General features: G+C 34.8%; 1 protein-coding gene across 4 annotated transcripts in view; it reads right to left on the bottom strand.

Annotated features, from left to right (window-relative positions):
• Window positions 1-20,618, bottom strand: part of ARAP2 (ArfGAP with RhoGAP domain, ankyrin repeat and PH domain 2) — a 137,285-nt gene that overhangs the window by 108,146 nt on the left and 8,521 nt on the right. For all 4 annotated transcript variants that reach the window (XR_008466694.1, XM_054203474.1, XM_054203473.1 and 1 more), the window contains 5 exons: window positions 14,914-14,984; window positions 13,886-13,965; window positions 8,879-8,964; window positions 7,736-8,077; window positions 4,224-4,293 (listed from right to left, as the gene is read on the bottom strand). Coding sequence is in view for 3 of the 4 variants with exons in the window: in XM_054203474.1 (XP_054059449.1) it covers window positions 4,224-4,293; window positions 7,736-8,077; window positions 8,879-8,964; window positions 13,886-13,965; window positions 14,914-14,984 (649 nt within the window). In the remaining variant the exon portion in view is untranslated. The remainder of the gene's footprint in view (window positions 1-4,223; window positions 4,294-7,735; window positions 8,078-8,878; window positions 8,965-13,885; window positions 13,966-14,913; window positions 14,985-20,618) is intronic.

Genomic DNA, 20,618 nt, shown 5'->3' with positions numbered 1-20,618 from the left:
ATGATCTTAGCATTGCACATCCATTTCCATTATGGCTATATTTGTTAGAAGAGAGATTTTAACGTATTTGTTAATAAGGTTGGTTATTATGTTAACTACTGATCCTTCACAATGGCAAAGCAAACTTATTACACATGTTATTTCTAAAGGTGTTCAGCTACAATTATACTACGGTGTTTGCAGGCATCTACTGGCTGTATTTGGTACTGTAAAAGAATAGTTCAGACGGCTGAAAGTCACAGCTATTTTATTTTATTTGCTTAAAAAAACCAACAAACTTCAGTTTCCTTTTAAGCTGAGCATAGTTTTGGTTTTGCTATTTGAATAATCATCCTTTTTAAAGCTTTGTTCACCAAGGTATACAAATTTGCAAATACAGTTTAAACCATAATAATTTCTCAATCATTTTTCTGCAGCAGCTTCTCTTTCACATGCAAGAAATAATGCCTTCTGTTAAAAAGCTCTTGTTAATTGAGATACAATTTCTCTTTGAAATACTCCAGACTAGAAATTAGGTGAATTATTTAAGAATACAGAAAACAAAAACAAATAATCACAGCCAAGAACCTCACAGAGATTTTTTTCTGTTACTGAGAGGTGTACACTAGTTTTAGTTTTAGGGCTGCTATAAAAATTTTCTGACAGAACAATTTTCTAGTGGGGAAAAAAAGTTTTTTTGATATCAACTGCTTTGATGAAAGTTTTTCTTTTCAAATACAGCCCAATGGAGTCCTCCTTGACAGTTCCAGAGCTGGGCTAAAAGATACTGGAAAGCACCATTTTGCACTGCTTTGGCTTTCCTTCCACAACAGATCAAACATGATCTATTTGAAGAATGATAATGATTCACCTGTTTCACAGCCAATTTTGTTCTTTGTTATGCTCACATGCAACATAATGCAACGAAATATTGAAGCTCTCCATATGAAAAGGCAAGACTTTTTCCTAAATCATTCATATATTTGTCAGGGACCCTAAGGTGTTTTTAAATAAAAACTTTCAACATAATCCACAGTTCTTGCCATACTATAAAGTGCATGTTAAAGCACAAGAGATCTCCTGCCAAAATTAGAAAGAAATTTGAAACAAAAACTGTGTATATTGGGCAGCTGAAAAGAATTCTCAAATTTTACCTTCCCCTCTTCAGTTTGCTCTCACTTCAGTTAACCACATTCTGTTAAGACAAAACCACACGGGATGTTGCTCTGACCACACCAACTTGCTGAGTATCATGAACGTAGAAGAAATGAGCAACGTCACAGATTCAAACAAAAACCGTTCCTAAGTCAGACGCTGTTTGTAGAAAACTAAATATTTTTTTCATATAGGCGGATATAAAGTGAAGAAGAGATCTCTATCAATTAGAAGCTGATGCACAACTAGATCGAGGTTACAGAAATATTTAGAAAATTAAGGTTTAAATCATTCAGAGAAGCATTTAGAGTGGCTAAGTACACTTTTTCAGGAATACTACCCTCTGTGTCTTCCCTCCCCATCCTCCACTTGTTTCACTCTTCATTAGCCATGTAGCACACTTCCCCTTCTTGAGAAGTTCACTTTTCTCAAGTTCCTAATTTGAATGACAAATAGAGCTATTTAATATTGTTAGTGTTTCTGGGGAAAATAAACAGTTTCATTCCACTGAGTCTACCCTTCTCTGCTTGCAATAGTCAAAAAAATATCCAAGTATGGATTGGTTTCCTTTTGAGAACTACTTTTAATTGATATATGAAACCAAAAGCATAGCAATTCTTTTATAACATGCTTGTCTGTGTAGGAACATCCTTGGACAAACACACATTAGAATAGACTGATCTTGAAATTAAGATCTAAAGTTAAAGTAACTTCCCCATTTAAATATATATATAGCTATCCACATAGCCAGAAGGAGGGACCCGCTGCCTTGCAGCTGTGTAACTATCCCTGTCTTTTACCAGAACCAGCTCCTGAGCTGCATGCAGGTCTTGATGGGTCTGCAAATAGTTGCTTATGATGTCAAGGTAACAATACACAAGCAGCAGCAGGAACATGCTGGTATGTGTCTATCAGGCAACACGAAAACTCTGAGTGTGGGAGTAGTGATCCAGCAGAGATCAAAAACCGTACCAAAAACTCACATTCCCCACTGACACTACTGCTCACCCAACAGAATCCACTCTTCACTGAGAACTATTGGTAGCCAACTGTGTTTTCCTCCTGTCTGCAAGCTAGTCCATGAGTTTCACCAAATCACCAGTTCCCAGAATTTGCTTCAGGCCTCACAGTTCTCAGACATACGAAGTTCATAGCATGTGACTCATTAAGTTAACATGTCAGACACCCAGATTTGGTGAAACCATATACACACACAGACCAACCACCATCTCTTTCCATCCTAGGAGTGAGGTTTTGTACTCAGATTCCAGGAAAAGTGAGCACAGAGGTTCAGACCAAGCCTTTTGCAAGCTCCTGATAGTCTAACCTATCACAGAGACCTTTTAAATAGAGGATACAGAGTTAGTAGCTTTCTATGGATCATGTGACACACTAAATATTCCCCTGAGCAAAAAGGAAGATTTCTGGAATCTCCTATGACAGACAAATATAACAAGTACTGTTCTAGAGTAATTGACCTCCAAGAAGTAACTTTCTCAGTGACCTTCAAAAAAAAAAAAAATCCCCAGTGCAGATCCGAGATTTAAAATTCTGTATTAGCATTTCTTTCCCTAATTATGCTACAGATGGTGTTAAGCAAATCCCAACACTGTATTTTTCAAGTCTTTCTTAATGACTAACCCTGCTTTTCTGCTCCTCTGAAGCCCTGGGATGAATACCACAAATGGGTAGCATTTTTTGTCACTACAATCTAAAATGTTATTCTATTGTTCCCTTTATCTACAAAATGTCTTCTACTGTGAGTGAAGCAAAGCAAGCAAGTAAGCACAGATTGTTTCAGGTTCCTAATCAGTAGGCATAAAGATCAATGTAAATAATTTTTTGAGCTTGTTCTTAATTTCTATGACCCCTCAGGAAATAAGCAGTCTTTTCGTACTTCAGTTCTATCCTTCTCATAATCTGCTAAAATAGGTCCAAGAGTGTGCATATTATAAAGCAACTATGGGACTTTTATTGATTACTACCACCCAGCATACTGCTTGGGGACTTTTACTTGAAAGTGTATTTTGTTCCTAATATAACATGCATCTTTATCAGGAAATGTTTTCCCACATTTCAGATAACATACATGCGTATAATCTTACCTCTACCAAACACAAATATTACATAACCATCTATCACTTGAGTTTAAGTTCTTAATTTTTTCCAGGAAGAGAAATTAATTAATCACAGAGCAAAAGAAAAAGAATTTTATAGTGGTCTAAAGTGCATTAAATAAAAGAAAAATAAAAAAGAAACCTTTCACAAAAAAGAAAGCCATGTTTAAAGACAGGTCAAAAAAAAAAAAAGGAGTTTCTATTGTGAAAAAGTATCAAAAGGTCAAATAAGCCTTCTGTAAATTTCAGTTTCACAGAGGCAATACACATTTTCTTTCAAGCCATGATTTACAAATCCATTTTTGTATCCCATATCAGAAGTGAACTACTTTAATCAAATCAACTCACAAGTCTGCAAATGTTTCAGTAAGATTCAATCCTTAGGTACAGAAAAAAAGAACAGTCACTGAGATCACAGTACGATGCTGATTTTAACAAGACCCATTCAAACATAACCTCGTCCAATGATATGTGATTATTACTAGAAGACAAACAGGAAAGAGACATTCTTAATTAAAGAGTAAGCAAGTGAATGGGTTTTTTGGTTTTTAAAAGGTCTTCCACGCCAAATTTAATTTCTCTCTCAAAATCCCCAGCATACTGGGTTTCTATGACAAGACGTTTTGTGACCACCATCAAAATAACACTGGATCTCTTAAATGTGTTTTGCATCATCCTGTTCTGTTTTGCAGAATGTGCAGGTATCACTCTTTCAATAAAGTAATAAATTCTGATGATATCTACCTGTAAAGGTCAGGAATACAAGCCCTTGTAGAAAACAAGATGAACAATACGTGAAAATCTCAAGGACACCTTAAAATATTTAATAATATCTCATCCCAGTACTTTGCAATTTAAATTAATTTCAGGTGAATATTCATTTGCAATTATTTCTGAATTTCTTCATGGTAATGTGTGTATTACGGAGATGCATTTTGTCCCAAACATGACCAACACCAACATGTCACTTACCTTTTCATTATTGTAATAAGAAATGCTGTCTCCATCAAACTTAACCCAGCGCTTCTGAAACATACGTTTGCTGTAAATCAAAAATTAATACATTTAAAATTATAAACACAAGTTAACACTGGCTTTTAAGAATGTCTCAAGCACGTATAATAAGAAAGTCAAATCATGTCTAGCTTCCTGTCTTTCAGCCTAAACATTTTGAAAATAAAAATAAATCTTAGCCCTATCATATCTTTTCAAAGGAGAATGCTTATTTCAAATATAATAAAAATATCTGGAAACAAGAAGTGCAGTATTACTGGACTTCTTTTATAAATCAGTGTCTTCCTGTTTTTAATCAATTCAGTTTCCTTTCTCTCTGTTTCTTCCCCATGTGTTCTACATCACATCTGAAGTGACAGAGGAAAAAGAACTTTCAATAATGTAAGTTTGCTTGAAACTAACAAGGGTGGGAACTGACCATTTTTATTGGAGGCAAAGGAATATTCTGAATACAGAGCTTGTAACACTTAAGGGTACGCCCTGTAAGATACTTTCCAAAAAGGAGAGCTGAGAACCTAAAGTGACCATCTCATTGCCAGGTTTATGAGAAGTACATCTCTGTTTACAGGCTATGGTATCTTCAGTCATTAACATCTCCTGAACACTCTTTTCCCTGGCCGATGAATAAATAGACGTCACAACAAATCACTCAACAAGTACAACATAAAAATCTCATTTTCAATCAATGTTATCAACTGGACATCATTAATGAGAAGCTCATTTGATTATTTCAATCTGTTGCTGTTAACTCATGCTCTATAAGGACCTCTTAAAAAAATTATTTTTACATGAACCTGAAGCAGTCTGTTAGGCTCATCAAAAATGTTGACAGCCTATTAGTTACCATCTATAAAAGTTTCAATTCTAAAATCTATTAAACAAGTTAATTAAGCAAGAACAAGACCCCACTCTAACATCTCTTTCCCCAATGTTATTTCCTTTACTGCTAAATGAGTGCTCTGCTTTAGGATTAGTAGACTGTGATAGTTTATCAAAACTTTAATCAAACAGCAGCTCTGGCTTAATTAACTTGTATTATACGACTGCAATAAATCATCATTATTCATAACCTGGAAAGGCCAATGTAAAATCTATTTTCCATTAAAATGTCAATAAACTTCAAGATGATGCAGGGAAGAAAAAGTGAACCCAAGTACCACATACAACGTGAGTAAACTGAATGGCTTTACAATTTATAGTGAGTTAACCAAAAAGAGAAGCTGTATTCTAAATGCGTGACTTCTAGAAATTTAAGAAAACAGTATATATTCATTCCCCTGAGAAGACACAAAGTGCCAGGTGTAAATGAGAGCTCTATAAAAAGAAGGGAGGCGGGTGGGTGGGGGGGGAGGAGAACAGAAAGAAACTTCCAGTTGGTAGGGCCTGAAATAAAATATGACAGTGCTGTAAGGGATGAAAAAAAAAATAAATCATTGCTTTGGTTTCTTTTCTTTGGTTAGTTTCTTTAAGTCTTCAGATAATTGAGAAACAGTATTGTAAGAAAGAGAACCAAAAAAATGTAGCATTCATTAAACCATGCTTAAGAAAAAGTCCTTGAAATTCAGCCAAGGAATATCACTGGCCCAAGGCTACTGATTCTGCAATTTTCTACTCAATCATAACCAGTACTAATTTTGTGGTTAACCCATGATCTTTTTCAAATAGTACGTTCTCATGTGGTACTTTATCTAAAGCCTTCACACTTTGTTTGCAACTCTATTCCTTCAAATAGCACAAAATGAGTCAACAGGAATCAAGAATTATACTTTTTATCACTCTACTAGCTAACTGCCAAAAGTGTTATTTAAAAAAAAAAAAGTCCTGTAAATGAAATAAAACAAAAGTTATAGCTAACTGCAGCTCTCTGAGAAGTCAATACACTAACAATTCTGAAAAAGAGATGCCCAAATGCACATTATGCTGGGAAAAAGTCTTTTGACTCTGTGTATTATTATTCTTTTGTTCTTTAGCAAAAGTAAACAATGACAATCCATAAATGATAATGAAACTTTTGAAACAATTAAAAAAAGTTTGAGCGGATTGAAATTCCATAATGGTAAAATAGGTTTATTAAGCCAGATTTATTCCTTCTTGTTATTCACCTTGAACATTGTATTGCTGTATCAACACAAACAAAGCCAAAATCACAAGAAATTAAAACCTGCTAAATGAGAACTCTTAAAAAAGAACAACAAAATAAAGGATATTGCTATGCAATAGAGCTAATTCCAGTGGGCTCAAACCGGATTGTATTCTCAACCAATTTAATTCAATAACTTTGTCACTAAAGTGAAAAAAACTCTAGTTGCTATACTAGTCAATGAGTAGTGATGATTACCATATCCACAAATAATGACAGGAAAGTCCTAACAGTTTAGTATCACCTCTCAGTGTAGCTAAAAATACAGTCCTAAAACCAAAGAATGCAGAACTACTAAGGCTTGAGTAGAAGTACAGTAAAATAGATGGATTACAGCATTTACAAAGATAATGGATGCTTTAGTTTAATTTCGAGTTGCTAAGCGCTAGTGAAGATGAGAAATAGACTTAAAAAGTAAAATTGTGCCACTTTCAATACAAAAAAAGGAATTCAGAAGAAAGTTATAAGAACAACTGGAGATCTAGAAACTACAATTTAAAATGAAGGCTAGTCTATTCAATTTACTAAGGAGGAGGTTAGAAGAATTTCAGCAGAGTTTGCAAGTATTTATGAAGGGGAGATCTGATAGTAGAGTGCTCTTTAGTGTAAAACAATCTAAGAGCTGGAATTTAAAGTAGGTTAAAATAAAACAATTAAGAAAAACTTCAAAAAGTAACAGAAATTAAACATAATATTTTTAAATTTTTTCTTACCTAAATATGCATCAAAGAGTCTATTATCTTTCTATTGTGTCCCTCTCTCCTCTTCATTATTTGAAAGTCTTGAAAGCAAGACTTGGGCTCAGATTCCTGACATCAAACTTTAAGCACCTCAATAAAACAAACTAGGAGACAATTCATCCTAGAGGCATTTCTAAACTCAAAATTCAACTTATATGGACAATTCTGAAACCAGGAGGTTCTCCAGTCACAATAATTATTAAATCATACATCCATGGCCAAACTGGTAAAGCAGTGTTTCAGAATCAGAGTTGTTTTCATTTACTTCGTGGGCACAGAAAATCAGAAAAAATGTACATACTGGAAATACTTCTACAAATTAATTCTGCATTTTTCTGCTACAGTTCATGAGTAGTGATCAACATTTTTAATAAAAAAATATTTTTCTTGAGTGCACTTTCTAAATAAACTTTAGAATAGGTAATGTAATTAAAACCTAAGAATTCAGAAGAGTCCTATGTTCTTGCAACAGAAACACTTCCCTTTCCTTTTCCACCACAAATAGTAAGCAGTGACCAAATACAAACTTAAGATCTCGCATGCAAACATACACCTTCACAATTACATAGTAATGACTGCAAATACCATACCCTTGAGGAGATAATTTATCCAGCCATCCTGCTTTAAGCTTCTTTACTGATGGTCCGTAAAAACAAGCATATGGTGTTATGGATTCATTTCCAGTTGAAGTTTGATCTCCATCAAATTGCCGTTCACTGACCAAGCGATCTGAATCTTTGCTTTGTATCTTACTACAAGAGGCTGAGTGTGTTTTGGCTTTATTTTTCTTCTTTAAAGGCAAAGAATGCTGTTCCACAACAGAATATACAGATTCACTTTCAGCTTCTTCTGGTGCTAATGATTTGTTTTCCTGGGACAAGGATTCATTTTTTGCAGATTCCTTTGTCTTCTCTTCCTGATTATTAAAGGAACTAGAAAGAAAAAATGCATTTTACTCTTAATGTATTGCTACAATGCACAAGTACATAAAATTATTAATTAGAACAAATACTGCTAAGGCATAAATATGTTTGTAACTTGTTTAATCATTGTAATAACCACAGCCATGCTAAACACGATATATCTTATAACTGTGACCATACTGAATCCTAATTTCTCCATCCAACAGGACTGGTAGCAAGGTAACACTTGCTAGTTCCTTTAGAAGCCCGAACAAAAATTCAAAATGAATTCTTTTTCCTCAGAAAACAAGCTTCATTCATTTTAATACTTTGGAGGACTCGCAGTATCACCTGTCCATTCCCTCTCCCACCTCAATAGAAGGCAGACACAGATTGAGACGTAAGAAGTACACTAGCTCCCATTTTGTCAAACCACTGGCCACTGCCTCATGACAGGAGTAGAGAATGGTTTAGTTTTGTGGGGGGGTTTTTTTGTTTGCTTTTTTTTCTAAGGAGGAGACAGAGTATCAGAGTACTCAGGCATGGTTAGCTCCCACACACAAAAATAAAACTTGTGTCTTCCTTGTTCTGACTGGGGAAAAGAGGGACATCTCCCAAATGCACAAAAGACACTGAAATCTGGATTAGAAAGTCTCAAGACAGCCACAGAACCAAACTTCACCTCCTATAGCAAGGAGTAATGGCTCAAATAGGGAAAAAAAAAAAAAATACATTCATGGTTGTGCCTTCAGGGTTAGAGATACTTGTGATATCAGTAAATAACTTTTCCCTCTTTATGTTTTGAATTTCTCTATAATTCTTATTTAATACCATTGATTCTTGTAAGAAGAATGCTCTTCATTCATTCCTAGATCCAATTTATTTTCACAAGCCAGGAATTCATTTCCATGAAGTTCCTAGAAAAGAAATATATTGTAATCAACATTAGTACTGAAGTAGTAAGTGATGTTTAAATTACTATAGACATAAATAACACAAAAACAACAGCCTAACCAGCAAAGCTATTCTTTGGCACATTTTCAAATACGCATTTGAAAGATCATGTTTTTAAAGTATTTCAAGAAATGTTATTTTCAATATTTCCTTTTTAAATAATAATATTCAGATAAAGCATTTAAGCATAGTCCAAAATACCTGATGCAAACAAATTAGATAAAGAAATTCAGTGCATAGAAATAACAGTGCTCTGATTTTTCTTAAGGCACAACTGAACATTATTTTTATCCTAAAATTTTCTAAGCTCAAGAGACACGTATTGCATGCATATTAAGTATACTATTTATGATTTGCCACTGCTAGCCTATTCAAATCAATACTTCTCCAAATTAAATGTACAGCCTTCATGGTACGATAAAGATAAAACTATGGTAAATTCAAATTCCTACAGTAAGATTGAACTCAGTCGTATTGAATATACCTTACAATTTCTTGCCAAGCTCTTCTTCCTAAAAGGCAAATTTATTAATGTTTGTTTAGAAATCTTTATCACAAACTACTTGCAGTGTGCAAAATGTCAAAGTTAACACTGTTCAAGAACATTACATTTCACACTTCCTAAACTTGTTCTGACAATCATATTGCATTACCAAGCTTCTCAATACTTATCTTTCTTCCTTTTAAAAAACCCAAACACTAAAATGAACATCTTTGTGCTTTCTGATGGAAACATTTTAATTTACTTATTTAAGCTTTGATGGGCGTGTCATGAAGCTGAAGGGTGGCAGAAAAAAGTGGGTAAGCTTTCACAACAGTTGCCATTTGTTTTCTGTGTGGCAGTACCTCATCTTGTACTTGAGGGCTGTAACATGGCATCATGAAAAGGCAAACTTAAAAAAGCACATCGCCCAAAGCTGAGTACATGTACACGGCAGCAAAAATTGTGGAAATCACAGGCTGCTGCTAGGATAAACCTAGGTGAAGGCAAGCTTAAAAAAGCACATCGCCCAAAGCTGAGTACATGTACACGGCAGCAAAAATCGCGGAAATCATAGGCTGCTGCTAGGATAAACCTAGGTGAACAGTCTGCCTTCCTCTGCCAGCCAGATCCATTACAAAAAACAAACAAATAACAAAACACCAAAAAACAACCACCACCACCACCCACAACACACACTATTATCTATGCACCAAGGATTAGCAAAAAACCCCCAAAACAACACCACAAAACATCCATACGCCGTGCAAACAAACTAAACAGAAAACTCAAAAGCAACCTGTCTACTGCTTATCAGATGCTTGGATTGACTGGAATCTCACAAAAAGAGGGGAAATGGCAGCGATAGTCAAGAGGCTAATATCATTGCCCAGGAACCGTCTTCAGAGTAAAAATGGTCAGTATCTTTTATCTTAATTTTCTTATTAGGATGCAACTGCAAACCACACCCAATGAAGCTATGTGGTAGTTCCTCCCTCTCATGAACCATTACTTTAACAGTTTTTTGTCCTGCTTGGGCCCACTCTGCAACCTACAGCACTCATGCGAGTGAATTCAGGGAACCTGAGAACTTCCAAGCAATAATCAAGAAATGCGTTTCTATTGCTAGTAGATTTTAAAAATGCAGAAATCCACAAATTACTATAGGTTGTGGGGACAATGAGTTCTATCTACTCAAAGACCCAAATTAAATCCCAAGCAGTTCCAATGTGTTACAGAATTACTCTGCAAGACGTTTAGACTCGAGACAAAACTCCCATCTCCCACCTCCTGCAAATCTCCAGGGTATTATACAAAGGTAGTTGGCAGCAGCCTTTTCTCCTGCAGACACCTTTATAAGAGAAGTATTTCTTAAGAGATAGGTATAAATGTTACACAGAAACTGTCTCTAAACAGGTACTGTTCTTGTGCACAGGAAGCACCCACCCTTAAGGAAGAAATCGGGCTTCTGGATCCCAGACAAATGGAACTGCCTACTTGCAGCCCTGTACAAAAGTCCTCTACTTTCCATCAGGAAGTAATTCAGGCACATTTTTGGTTTTAGCTTTTTTCTAACAGGTAGTCTTGATCACAACAGCAAGTCAGGAAAGCTGAATGCTAAAATAGGGACTGCATGAATAGCATTGTGACTGAGGCTACATGAAACAAAGACTCAATGCCATTCAGGACCAGCGTCTTCCTTAGGAGATGCTGCCTTAGTCTGCTATTAATGTCACACAGTTCTCCTCAGGTTGATTATTGAATCGTGATTTGGCAATACAATTTTATGACAGGTCCATAAATATAATTTCCTCCTTTTAAAATATCAAGGGTTCTTATTTTAAAGCGGTAAGATTTGCAATCTGGACAGCATTCCAGAGTATCACAATGCTTCGGAGCTCACATAGTTTACTGAACTCAATATGCATGTTCAATTTAGTCTGACAGTCTACAGCAAGAAATAAAGCCAATACTTCACTCTCTAAAGGCCTGAACTCGTTAGAACTCAGTTTTTCTGTGAAGAAATTCCAACATACTTGACTCTCCAGTTGGACACAATAATAAATCAGCTCTAAAACATTTGGATTTTTATTTGTTGTTTTTAAATCAATATTAAAAAAAGAAAGTTCTTTCTTCATGTTGCCTTTTAGAGATTTCTGCTTCTAGCTGTCTTTCTTCCTGACCTAAGTCAAAGGCATGTTTTCTTTATAACCTTAATTTCCTGGTCTCTCATGCTCACTTACCTCCAGTCTGTCGTGACTCATTACTTATGTCTACAGACACTCCCTTTATAAAAGCCTATGGAAGCCTCTCCTTCTTTACACCAACGGAACAGGACAAAGGGTAATGGCCAATTTAGAAGCCCTTAGAACAAATTCCAGTCAGAGTAACAATTCACTACGTTTTCTTGTATATAGACAAACTATATTCTCATGTGACGTCATCTTTTAAAATGAAGCAGCAGTTACAAGCCCTAAAATCTCATATACTTCACAGCGTTCTCTAAACTTTCTTCTTTGTTTCTAGTATACTTGATGCCTACTGAAAAAAAATCTTAAAGTGAAATGTATCTTAGGACCTTTGGTTTATGGTTCTTCTTTATGACCTTTGTCTGCAATTAAGTTCTAGTGGAACCAAAATTAACTCTGAAGTTTCCAACAGGCATGTGATATATAACTCAAAAAACTGTTCACTTACATGGAAATGATAATTAAAATTCAAATCTTCAGATCAGGGAAAGCATGTTAAAATACACTACATTAATCCTGATTCTGTAACTAGGAGAAATAGTCATTTTATTTCAAGAAGTTAATCTAGTTTAACAGCATGGTATTTCTGTATTTGCTGTCTTTGTAAGATAAGAAAGATTGCTGACAACCTTTCCAGGATATGCTTTTTTATATCTGTTTCAATAAAACATACAGAATAGTCCTAAGAATTAACAAGAAAGCTAGGGAACTTTTTCTAGAAAACCTGCTTAAACCACTGAACTAATTACAAAGAAGTTAAATTTTGAATTTTTAAAGACATTGGCACAAACAACAATAACTGGCACAGACAACACACTGTACACAAGGAAAGAAAAAGAAAGTTTAAGTCACTTTTGTCTGCAGATAAGAACTACAAGGAGAAACAAGACATGAATTTATGCATACCTCCTTAAAAAGTCAACAACAAAAAAACCCCACAACATATTTCCAAAGAAAAAAGAGTACACACCAAAAATAGAGATAATTTTTATGCTTCTAAAACCCATGCCATTAGAAGATGGAATTTGAACCATTTATAGTCACTGATCTATTCTTAAAAAATTAAAGTTGGGTTAAAAGAATCCTAGGCATCCATTTCAGTAGCTTTCATTTTACTCAACAGTTTAAAAAGTGAAACATTAGAGTGAAGACCAGGATGGAAACTAAGAATAATTTACTGTTTGCTCTAACTCAGTGGCTTGAGATCAGATGGGACAAGTATAAGCAATCAGAGAATCAACAGTTTCTGGTCTGCATCCTGCTGAGACAGAAGCAGGAGCTGGGATTCACGGCCTTTGGCAGGTGCCTCACTAAGCCAATTTACCTCCCAGATCTCCACAGGATTCAGAAATCTATCCACATGCCTCTATGGCATTCACACCACCAATTACCGACCCCAACAAAAATGTTCACTTCAGAGAATCCTACAACAAAAGTGACTTTCTGGTTATACAGCAAGTTTAGGGGATGCAGAAAAATATCAGAAGTACTGAGAACTTTCACATACAGGAATTAAAAAAGCGTGTGGCCAAAAGTGACCATTAGATCATCTAAGCTAACATATATGCTGCTTTCATAGGATATACACAAGCCTGTGTAGAGATGCCCAGTCTTGACTTGCAGCTATCAGAAGACAGGAAAGCCACTTTTACCTTTACTAACCAGAATTAACGGTTATCAGCCACAACCTCACTTAGGCACAAAGTATTACAATGTACCCCTGTCCGTAAGAGTGTAAAAGGAAGGCATCAAGGTAGTCTGCAATTGCCTGTAACTGACTGTTTTGCATTTGATACGGCAGCTCTGGACATAAAAAAAAAAACAACCCCAAAAAAACCAAACAAGAACCTGCAAATTAGTTATCAGTCTTACGTTTTTTAAAAAAAAATAATAATAAAACCAAAAAACCCCCAACCAACACACAGCACAGCTTCCTATTACTATTGGAAAGTACAAAGTGTATCTCAAGATTAAGAAAAGTTACTAGTCCACAAATACTTATACTATACCTTTTACATATACCTAAAAAGACAGAAAAGTTACTTGTAACTGAAAAAGAAGAGGAAAAAAAATAAATTTAAGGGCAATAGAAAAATACATAACATGAAGATTAAAGTGAAGATAGACCATTTATATCCAGACTTCTCAACTTACTTTAGCATCTCTAGGGTTGTCACAAATAAAGGCTTCCCCATATGGAGAGATGATGGGTGGCTTTTCTTCTGTGAAAGTTTCTTAAGCAAAAAAATAAATAAATACAGAGTCATACAGTGCGATGCTCTACTAAAGTACTAATAAAATCAACAAGGGACACAGATTTGTCTATTTGTGCTTTCTCTGTCCTTCTCAGAAAAAAAAAATCTGAAGAACAAGAAACAATTTCCCATTCCTAACTAAACTCCAAACACCTTTTTTCCCCCTCAGATACTACCTACTCAGACACTACTACTATTACTATATAATTTGGATATAACTTGCATACGGGCTTTTTCTTCTTTCCTACCCTGCATTAAGTTAAAAACCCCCCTCTTTTGTTGCATACTTTTAGGAGCAATAGCTCCAAAGCACCCTTTATTATGACTTCCAAAAAAAAAAAATCAACAACAAAAACCACAAAAACTCATTTGTGCACAATCTTCATTTTGAGACCAAGTATTTGCTTGAAAATAATATGCATAACTTCAAACAAGACATACCTCTAGAGTATGAAAGAACTTTTGTTTACAACTGACTGCATAAGACTTCTAAACTCTTACAGTAAATTATTTAATACAATTAATTTCCTGTTATTTCCTGGAGCTATGAACACTAACTAACAAATTAAGCAGCATTAGTCAGGAATACGCTCCTAATATCTTTCAAGAAAAAGTTAACTATGCTTAAAAAATCTGGATCTAATCTTAGAAACTCAAAATACTATATTATTAAAAAGCATATTAAAATAAATGAGGTTTAAAGACTGGAATTTCTAATTCTTATTCTATTAGCTCATAAACAAAAGCTAAGTAAAAATGCAGAAGTGGTTAAGTGTTCTGCTATTACATACATCACTTTTTCCAGTCCTTCCAGATAACTCAATATTTCTTAAAATAAGCAAGTCAATACTCATTTTAGACAACTTCTGATCTGAGGTTTCTTTTTCGTCAATATTCAAGATGTAAATCTCAGCATGCTTAACTCACTGTTTTGTGAAATTTGCCTCCCAGTGCAAGAAATATTTACAAGATCCACATTTCTTCTTTTCTGCAGGGAACTTGAACAAAACAAAGCACAAAAGGGAAACATTAAGTGAAATTTCCTAGAAACGGAGCAAAAACGTCTTCTGCAGTTAAACTATTAAAATTATATACAAATGTAGAAATAGTCAATTTTAAGTCTTGGGATAATTTAAAAGTCACTCAACGATGTATTCTCCTCCGTTTATGACACTGAATACTTCTCTGATCCTAGCACACAGTTTAGGGTTGGTTTTGTTTGTTTTTTTTTTTAATTGACCTTATGATCCATTTAGATCTCTGCAATGCATGGAGATCCCCCACTCTTCCCCTACCCTTTACCCTCCCTTCTCCTTCACTCTGATTACCAATAACTGTATTTAAAGAAGGATGTACTATGAAAGTCTAATCTAACATTAAACTCAAAGGGAGCCTGGGCATGGAAATCTAAACAAAAAATGCTCTCAACCACCGTGAAATTTGCTGTAAAGTTTTGCTTTCCTAAGGTGAATTTTTTCCCAGAACATTTTCAATCTGAGACATAAACAACATTGCACTGCAACTGCCTGTGATACCACTGCACATTTTGTAGACAGGTAAGAACGTATCCCCATACACAACAGAAAAATTATTTTTCTTATTGCTGGTGTGCTAGCCCCTTAGTATTTCATCAATTTCATGTATTGTGGCACTTGCCATGCTGCTAAAAATCACGTTTTTTTAATTATTATTATTATTGAGACTTCAGACTAAGATAACAGCTTTGGAATAACAACACAGGAACACATATACCTGAATTAGTACATTTCTAATCCATCTTGATTATTCTATCAGTCTGTATTAGATCTGTTTTTAGCCAAGCTCTGATTTCCCCTGTTAACATGAACAATTAGTAATTTTTCCTCTTAATTTCATTTTCTCTGCTTGAAGTAACAGTGATACAGATGCTCATGCATCCTTACAGAATATTCATTGATTGATAAATGCCATACAAGATCCTTGAAGTTTTTCTTAACAGTTTGCATGTCCTCCATCTTTCAAAGCCAAAGATAAGTATGTTTTACTAAAATTATCAATAATTTTTGTTTCCTCACTAGACTTATTGAGAATTTTTATTCTTTTAAGATTAGCTATATTCAAAACTTTAGAAACACTCACATGAAGTTCAAGTTCAATTACTCCATATAACAGGCTGATGTTTGTCTATGACAGAAGGCATACATTTATGAACTACTATTTCATATTATTTTTAATCCATGCCTAAATCTGCCCCAAACAAATTATTAAATTCAAGACAGAAACCACACCTTCTAAAGTTACTTGACATTTCAAATGTTATCCAGATAATATCAATTAAGTTCCTCAATGATATTTTGTAAAATCCTGGTTTTAGAAAACACAGGGTGAGTTTTGCCACTTAAGGTGGATCATGGCCTAGCTCCCATGCATAACCACTTACCCTCTGGAGTTATAATTACAAAAAATACACAGCAAATACTTTTAAAAGTCTGTATTCTTCATACATTTTACTAAAATTCATGTAGTTACAACTTTTGAAGCTGTATTAGCAATCTAACTTCATGCATTTGTACTAACCTAATTTAAAAAAAAAAAAAAGGTATGTTTACAAAAAATCCCCACCCTAACTTTTCCAAGACAAACCAGACTTTTTGTGGTTAGGTTGTGTTTTCTTAAGAATATTAATAGAATTAAAATAAATCAGAGATACAAATAAGCAGTTTTGAATCAAAAAGCTTATAAAATGATGGTTTTCTTCCTTATGTAAAACAGTAAGTCATTAGCTTAGTTTCAGGATGGATGGATTTAAAATTGGGTAATGGTAATAGCAACAACTGAAGATAAATTCAACAGGAAATGAAAAACAAGAAATCAGCTTAAATACTTGCATTTTTTTTAAATTCATGTATTTTTCAGGACTTGTATATTCCCTTTTGATTATGTACCTACATGTACGTATACATGGCAAGAAGACCTATTAAGAAGCAAAGTGTAGTCTTTTTTTCCAGCAATCAAAAATAAAACCTTTTTGTCATGTTTAGAAAACAGTTATAACTTACATCACGTAAAAACTATCTCAAGATATAAAACAAATGGAATAAGCTTACTTTGAAGAATTGTTTAAATTTACTTTGAATTGGAAGTTTATGTATTAGAAACAACATACAGTGCAAGATATAAAATTATAATAATTTGTCAGTGCTAATAGCATATTTAGATAGTTATTGTACAAATTGAGTACCTGGATTAAAAGACACAAAAATACTGAAGACTTCTTCAGGTGCAGATAAGATCGAAAAAAATCGTATATCTATACAAATCTCTGACTTTCTTTAACCGTTTCCAAAATGTAATACCTCTTCAGATTAACGATCTTCTTTATTTTGCTCTTTGTAGGAGGGTTAGTGCAAGCAGTCTGCCAATCATGAAGTGTGCCAATTTTACAAAGATATAATAATTTCAATTGAATTATCACTTTGTTTAAACCGTGAAGATTAAGACCCACTATTTTCATATATTAAGAGGTACCGGATGCGGCTCAGGCTGCATACTCTTCCCCACCGCCCTTTCCTTACACATAAACAGGATGAAAGGGTATGATGAGGCAGCGACTGGTCTAGCTAAAGGCTGAGAGACTGGAAAGGTGAGAACTTTGCACTGGGCTGAGCTGAGCTGTTTTATTCAATATTCTCCCATCACCTTGCAAATAAAGTGAGGGAGAGCGGTCAGTGCAAGCAGTCACTGCTTCAAAGTCTTTACTGGCATTCATCTACTGAGCTTTTTAAATGAATGAAGCTTTTGTATTCAAACTCATTCAAATCATGTTTTCTTTTCTATCTATCTCAAGACCTAACCCTCCCACAATGCAAACATGTAAAAAGTGCTTTAGCATGCTCTGTTAGAGCTTTGGGGTTCATCGACTGCTTGCAGAGGTAAATTAAGGGTGTTGCTTGACCACAGGAAAAGAGAGAGAGTAGCTGCTCTCCTAAAAACGTTGCTTTTTGTGATCAAATACAAGGTAGAGAGACACAGCAGCACCAGCTTCGGAACCTCATTAGCAATCTTGACCACTTACATGTTAAGAAGTGGATCTAAAGAATATCAGCACCAAGCAAGAAGTTTCAACCATAGGATCTGCCAGTTGCAGAAAACAAACAGTGCTTGCTCAGGCCAAGCACCATTATCTATTTTATTTGTATTTTCCCCCAAATGCAGCATATTTTCCAGAATTACTTTTGGTCTACTACTTCTAATTTCTCTTAATAAAGAATCATAGCAATCCCACTACTGAACAATATAAGTAACAAAGTTGGGGGCTATAAAAAATATCTAGAAGAATATAGAGTTCATCAGCCTGAAATTTTGTCTGTGTAGCATTTTGTATAACAAATGGGTCTACCATGTTGTAAATCTGCTTAAGCTTTTTCTTTCAACAAATCGCTGCTCTGAATGATGCAACAGCAGCTATTTCACCTAAGAGCGACTGCTAAGTGACATGATCCGAAGCATCCAAAGCCTCTAAAACTCTCTACACTTACTATCTTTAATCTTGCGTTAAAGCACGTTGGTGGTTAGCTCAATCCATTGCATTACTTCCAGTATTTCGTCTTACAAAAGCCTCAATTTTTCACTCATGTCTGTATGGAAGAAGTCACTTAGATGAAATGTACCAAGAGAGACCACAAAACTTCCAATCCACTCTGTTTAGCCCTTTGGTCTGTTCTGTAACATGGCAAACCATATTAAAAATCTAAGACTGCTCACTTAAACACAGAATGCAGGGTCTCAGAAAGGGTGACTACTTTGTCTAATAAAGACGTTTTGGATGCAGATTATTTCAATTTCAGAAGATTATTTGCAATCCCCTTAACCATTCCAGTGCTTTTAAACACCCTTAGAAGAGATTTTTACTAATTCTGTAACAACCGAGAGCTCAATGTTTGAAAATCTAGCTGACAAGAATCTAGCATAATTACACATCACTTCGATACTGGTCAATCAAAACCACTACTAAAATCTGCACAATAACCTCACTATCAAGAACACTGTGTAATAATCCTTTTTTTTTTTTTTTTAATTCCACAGTCCTCAGTTCTACAGTGATGCCACATGTAATTCAAAGAAGAAAGAAAACCAAAATATTTCCAACTTCTAAAATGCTATGCTGTCTTACCAGCTGACAGCGTGTTTTCTTACAGGCAAGAGCCAGAAGCACAAGTGGGGCACTGGGAAGAAGATACAATTGCAAGAGAGGCAAGCACATTATTATTAATAAAAAGTGACATGGTCACAGCACTACTAAGGGGCACAAGGAGACCCACCATATGAACTTTTTGTGCCAGAAGGCACATAGGAGATCATGAGAAAAGCATTTCCTTGCATAAAAATTTGATGACTAATATCCCTACACGACTGGAAGGAAATGTTAAGTTTCTCAGAAGATTTCAGCAGGATTTCTCTGGAAATCCTTCACACGTTCCTTTTCTTTGGAAAAGCCTTCACACAGTGCAATAAGGATGAAACCAGCGCCTATCAATAAAAGCCATTTGAGAATGTTTTTCTATGCAATTCTGTAAGACAAACACAACCTTTCCTGAGGTTAAAAATGCTGCAAGCTGCCATTTTAAAGTTCTGTATTAATTCTTTGCCTCTAAAAAAAAAAAAACCAGCAAGGTTATCAAGAATGTTTCTGTGAAATTTAAGTTCTGTTTTGAAGTTCTGGTTTAGCCTTGATCTTCCTCAGACAGACTGCTACTTGTCCTTCAGGATTTCCATATTGTTATAACTGGAACATAAAGATGAAGAAAATAAGCTGGAGCTCACGAATCAAAATGGTGGGTAATGAAGTTAGTGACCCAGTCACATATCAATTACTAATAGACTGGGATTTAGAGGATTTACTTCAATGGTAGGAAGACTACAAATTGGACGGTTTGTTTCTCAAAAGACATGAAGAGTACTCTTTTAGTAGCTAGTTACTGTTATCTTTTAGGATGAGATTCCCATTTCAACTCTGCAGGAATAGCTTTATTGTATGAAGTATGGATAATCACTCTACAAAAGTTAACTTAAAGCTACTCCCCAGCAAAAGAGGTTTCTGCTTAAGTTTCAATAATCACAATTTTTTGGTGATTTAGAAGGCACTGAGAAAACATTTTTTTAAGGCACATAAAAATCTCTTAATTGTTGCAAATAATCTTTGCCTCTCCATCTGTTCAATCAAACAATTATAGTACAACATTTAATACTAACTTCTTTCAATAATCTAAAAGAAACTTAAAAATGCTGGGAAAACTCTGCATTTAGGGCATGTATAAACTCGCTAATGATGTTTCTAACTGCTGAGATACGCAGATGAAAAAGACAAGATAAATACAAAACATTCTCAGACATGTCCCTTCCAGGCATAGCCAGTGGTTTAAAAAACAAAAACAAAAACCAACTTAAAAAAGTGCAACCTAATGATTTGGATTTGGCTACACCGACAAAACTTTGCATAGGTCTTTGCGTGAATATTTCTTCTCTGTTTAAGACACTTAACCAGAATGACAAGTAGAACCGTATAGTCAACAGAACCAAGAATATCACAAATTAATCTGCAGGATGATATTCTTCGCTTGCACAGCCTGTAATAATGTGATCAACTGCACATT

Source organism: Rissa tridactyla, chromosome 5 (assembly GCF_028500815.1).
Source record: "Rissa tridactyla isolate bRisTri1 chromosome 5, bRisTri1.patW.cur.20221130, whole genome shotgun sequence".
In the NCBI taxonomy this organism is placed as follows: Eukaryota; Metazoa; Chordata; class Aves; order Charadriiformes; family Laridae; genus Rissa; species Rissa tridactyla.
The sequence above is the reverse complement of the archived record's forward strand: the minus strand, read 5'-3'. Positions and strand labels throughout refer to the sequence as shown.